This window comes from Salvelinus sp. IW2-2015, linkage group LG2, assembly GCF_002910315.2.
Source record: "Salvelinus sp. IW2-2015 linkage group LG2, ASM291031v2, whole genome shotgun sequence".
Classification (NCBI taxonomy): Eukaryota; Metazoa; Chordata; class Actinopteri; order Salmoniformes; family Salmonidae; genus Salvelinus; species Salvelinus sp. IW2-2015.
In genome coordinates, this window is record NC_036839.1 from 18,996,236 (window position 1) to 19,001,176 (window position 4,941).

Below are 4,941 nucleotides of genomic sequence, written 5' to 3' on the forward strand. Positions count from 1 at the left end.
TAGCAGGAGGCATGAACAGGTCTAAAAAAGGGCCTAAAATGGCCATTCCTCTGTAAATATCCTTCCTCCCAATGAAGTTCCTATGTGAGAACTACCAGAACAATCTAGAGTGGAATTGCCCTATCTTAACTTATCAGCAGATAGGAAAAATTACTTTAAGGATATCAAAGACTGAGCCAGACATACAGTTCACGTTTAAATTGTTCATCATTTTCTACAGTGATGGTTGCAACCACTTTCATATAACAAGCTGGTATGGGATAGAAGCCACACTGTTAAACAGGCTTCACTGGAAAACCAAGTTTCAGAAAAGAGAACAGCAGGAGGGAGGGAGGGAGGGAGGGAGGGAGAGAGCGAGAGCGAGAGAGAGAAAGACAAAGAGAGAGAGAGAGAACCAGTGAAGAACAAACACCATTGTAAATTTGATCTATTTATTTCCCTTTTGTACTTGAACTATTTGCACATCGTTGCAACACTGTATATAGACATATGATATCTGAACTTTTGTGAGTGTAATGTTATTTTACTGTTTATTTCACTTTTGTTTATTATCTATTTAATTTGCTTTGGCAATGTAAACATATGTTTTCCATGCCAATAAAGACCTTATATTGAAATTGAATTGAGAGAGAGAGATGGAGAGAGAAAGAGAGAGAGGAGGGAGTTTCAAGAGTGATTTGTTAAGTTACACTGCCACCCTCTGGTCACCACTGTACTTGTAGTCTTCATTTTGAAGATGTACACAATAACCTCAATCTAATCTGAAGTAAAGCAATCCGTTTTTACACTCTGCCATAGCTAATGTGCTACAATAATAGCACAACAACTGTAGCAGTAATGTATGTTAGTGAAGGATTGATTATAGGCAGGTAATTAAACATTTTTCGTTGCCATAAAAGAAAATGTTTGTTATTATACAGAACATTCTGGCTCCATCTCCTAGTCAGTAGGTAGACTGCAGTTTGAGATCATAAGTCCTCTATAAATCTTTACAGATCCAGTCATATTCTTAAAAAATATGTAATAAAAAAACAAAATGTGGCAAAATTATTGTCAAAAAAGGAGAAATGACTGATCATCTGCAGGATATGTAATGAATTTCACCTTTAACCATCTATTGGATTAATTTACTTCACTCTTTCTCAGTTCCAAGAGGTTTTCCCCTGAGCTRGTATAGTCGTTGKCCTAGTTTGGATAGCCTGTCACGGTACTCAAGCCTCTGGTAGTTGATCTCTGGCACCCCTCTGAAGCCGAACAGTGCGCCCCACCAGGCAGCAGCGATCACGGCCGTGGAGTCGCTGTCCCCACCATGGAAGAAGCCATGATTGGCCAGCTCAACCCAGGAGTCGCCTGKRRTCAYGAGGGCATCGTAAGCTATCATGGGAGCATCATGCCCACTGGCGCCACCKKWACCKTRGAAGCTCACCGRCCRATAGAAACMCTCRCTCTCCTTCACTCCGTAGGACTCTGGAAACTGAGGTTTGCTCTTTCCATCCAGAATGCCTCTCTTTTCTAAATAGGATTTCCACTGAATTCCAAAGTAGTCCCTGGAAAAATAAGATTAGTCTGAAGCAGATGAAACTTACACATCATTCTACTTTGTAAACCCAGGCAAATATGTAGGAATTTAATTTGGCCTGTATTGTCGCAGCAAAATATTCCTGCAGCAACAGGATTTGATCGTTTAGTCCATGATGTTGCGTGATCGGTGATTAGGCTTTTTGCTGGTAAAATGAGGTTACATAAAAAATGGAATACTGATAATTTGACCGGGTGTTAGTGCAGTTTTGTGTGAATTTATGTAAACCCCAAGCTCATCTCCATTTCCTCCAGGGCAGGTAAATTCTCAGCAACAAAAAAATGTTCAAACTAAGATCCAATATCTGGGTTGGACAATGGTGTATTATTAACTGGAACATCAGTATGTCACATTTCTTTATAAACAAGAACTTTCACTAATTAACATTGAGGTGTGACGTACAGTCAACCAAAGGAGGCTGTTGGGCAGAGATATAGAAGGACTGGCTTATTGTAATGGTTGGAATGGAGTGGRATCAAACATATCAAAGACATGGAAACCATGTGTTTGACACCGTTCCAGTCCGCCCACCGTTCCACTCTGCCCACCAGCCTCCTCTGCAGCCAACTACAACAAAGGCCTCACCAGTGCTTCATGTTCAGCTCCACACAATTGCCCGAATGCATGACGTACTCCTTGGCTTTGTCCAGGACCTRCAGGAGTCTGTGTCCCCAGGCCTCCACGGGCAGGGTGCCCCTCACTGCGTAGGCCGTGAACAGGGCTGCAGCCAGGGCTCCCAGGTAGCCTGTGGGGTGGTGGTGGGTCAGACGCCCACTCTCCACACTTACTGCTATCAGCAGGTGCTCCTGCTCAGGGTCGGGGAAGCGCAGGCCGATACACATGGCCCTCATGGCTGCCCCACACCCTCCGCCCRTCTTGTCGAAGGGAATCTTAATGTCCTRSTCAGTTCTCRGTCTGTGCTTTGCAACGCTGRTSATGCAGGTGAGGCCTACAGCGGAGACAGAGGGAGTATAATTATTGAATATCAACATGTGGGTTTAAATGTAACTAAATGTAATCYAAAATGTAATCTTCAAAATCCCCCAAAGTWATTATTTTTGATGATAGGGCCATAATCAATAACTAGTAATGTTGCATACTCCAATAAATGTTAGAATCTCACATCTTTGGTAAAAATTGTTATAAATTGCTGAGGTCACTTTTGAGGACATACGCTCAACTGCACAGTACAAATATGATAAAAAACATGCAAGTATGAAATATTTATATGATGTATTTCCTATTCAACAAAACTATATGAATAGGACTTCAAATCAAATTATAAAATGACTATAAGATTTCACCTTCATTATAACTGTAAAATACATGTGGTTCAGTTGGTAGAGCATGGTGCTTGCAACGCGTGGGTTCGTTTCCCACAGGGGACCAGTATGAAAAAGTAATAAAATATGAAAATGTCTGCACTCTACTGTAAGTTGCTCTGGATAAGAGTGTCTACTAAATGACAAAAAATGTAAATGCAAAAATATTTGTATGTTTAGAGAAAATGTGCAGATTTTCTAAAGGTCTCTCTTGATCAAAACATCTGCTCTAGGTTTGCTTCCAGAACTCATTAGGAACGCACCTTTCATCTCATGCTAATATTGTCTGTCTATGACAAATGGAAAGAGATTTTTATTTTAGATGAATGGCTATAATTCAATCTCTGAATGTGCCACCATGATGAAACCACTCTCTCCTGCTGTGCTACGATGTAACTATAGCAGGCATGTGCTTCACCTGTGAGGTAGGGTTCAGCTAGGAGTTGATGGACAGTCGGAAGAGCGAATGAAATGGTAGAAGGGACATCCCAGCTTAAAGTGGTTTCAGATTTCACATCATACGACAGATAGGCTCAGAAAAAAATACTACTATGTACGTGGGAACCAGGGCTATTGCTCAATGCAAGCCAGATCTAAGGTGTCCACAGAACCGGTACCAGAACCACGTAGGTCCCCTATATTTACATCTAAGTTAAGTGTACTGTGTCCAAGTGTGCAGAAATATTGCCATTTGCCACTCATGTTAACACAACATGACACCTCATAAAGGAATATAAACTGTTACATACCTGCTCCTCTTCCATCCATGTCTGTCATGCTTACAATGTACTTCTCCACCAGGGCTTGATACAGCACAGGGAGGGACGCCCCTTTCCCCTCCCCTACCTTGACCAGAGCCTCAGCTGTAGCCAGGTGCATGACGGTGTCATCACTAACAGGGAAGTCTATMGCATCCAGCTTCTCTAGACCTCCTCTCTTCTGAACTTCCTCATGTATGAACACTCCATCKTTTTCAAATTCCCAGTMACCATGGTTGTAGCCCAGGGCATCTCCTGCTCCACTCAGGACCATGCTGGCCTTGTACCTCTGTTSCAGYGGGACCGTGTCTGACATGGTGAGATCTGGTTGGTGTTCAATTACTTCTGTAAGAGATTCCATTGGATCATTGACTAATTGTATGTGACATTGAATGTCAATTAATATAAAATACAGAAAAAAGCTGTTGAGACGAGATATGAGGCTGTCAACCATAATGAGAGTCACTGAACCATCAATGATAAAAGACAAACATCACAGAATGTAGAGATATGAATGTATTGTGTAGAATTATCGAATGTCCCCAATACAAGTCGAGCTAGTGCAGTAAATTGATACCTTGTGCTGGTGGTTGATCTTATAGACTTATATAGGCAGAACTTGAGTGTCGTTCCCCTCTGTTGGTTCCCTTCCTGTAATTCTGTACTTTCCCTTTTGCAGTCTCCACCCCCTCTCAGCTCCATACAAGGCAACAATGAGTTTTGAAAAACACTTCCTGGATTAGGGCCAATGGGATTGTGACGTTGCAATTGCCCCATCTTCTGGAAGTAAATGGGAAATTCATAGTTTATTGACTATTGTACACTTTCTTCACGGTCTATTCTAAAACTTTATGCCGTATAAAACATTTATAGGTTATTYTTTATGTTAAAGTTTGACCAAGGATGGCGCCCAGTGTGTCCTCACTGTAAAAAACCAAGCTGACATCATCTCTCAGGAGTGTTGTTAAGGTGAATCAGAGAAGGATGAAGAAGAGAGACATTCTACACTTTCATTTTTTTCTGGTTCATACAGTCAATGAACTAAGCAGACCAAACCCAGTTGCTATCGTATTGGTGTCCATGGGAGAGCCGCCCCTTGCTTAAGCAGACTGAAACTATGACCATTTTTTTTTCAATTGTTAACAACCTCAGTAAGACATCTTTATTTATCCACCATCTTTGGGTGAATTCCCCCAGACCACAGGAAAACCCCAAAATGATGTAAAATCTTGTTTCAACCAATGTCATCAACAAACAATTGTTTTGGAGCTTGTTGATAATG

General features: G+C 41.5%; 1 protein-coding gene across 2 annotated transcripts; it reads right to left on the bottom strand.

Moving 5' to 3' along the window:
* Positions 1–446: 446 nt before the first annotated feature.
* LOC111976284 (ADP-ribosylarginine hydrolase) lies at positions 447–4,333 on the bottom strand. 2 transcript variants are annotated; one of them, XM_024005086.2, is made up of 4 exons: positions 4,237–4,333; positions 3,651–4,004; positions 2,165–2,528; positions 447–1,547 (listed from the first exon to the last, which is right to left on the bottom strand). In XM_024005086.2, exons 2-4 carry the CDS (start codon positions 3,973–3,975, stop codon positions 1,133–1,135), a joined length of 1,104 nt encoding a protein of 367 aa, XP_023860854.1. In that variant the 5' UTR covers positions 3,976–4,004; positions 4,237–4,333; the 3' UTR covers positions 447–1,132. The 2 variants fall into 2 exon arrangements, with proteins under 2 accessions (XP_023860854.1, XP_023860848.1); XM_024005080.2 differs by having other exon boundaries at positions 3,651–4,311.
* Between the last annotated feature and the right edge of the window lie 608 nt (positions 4,334–4,941).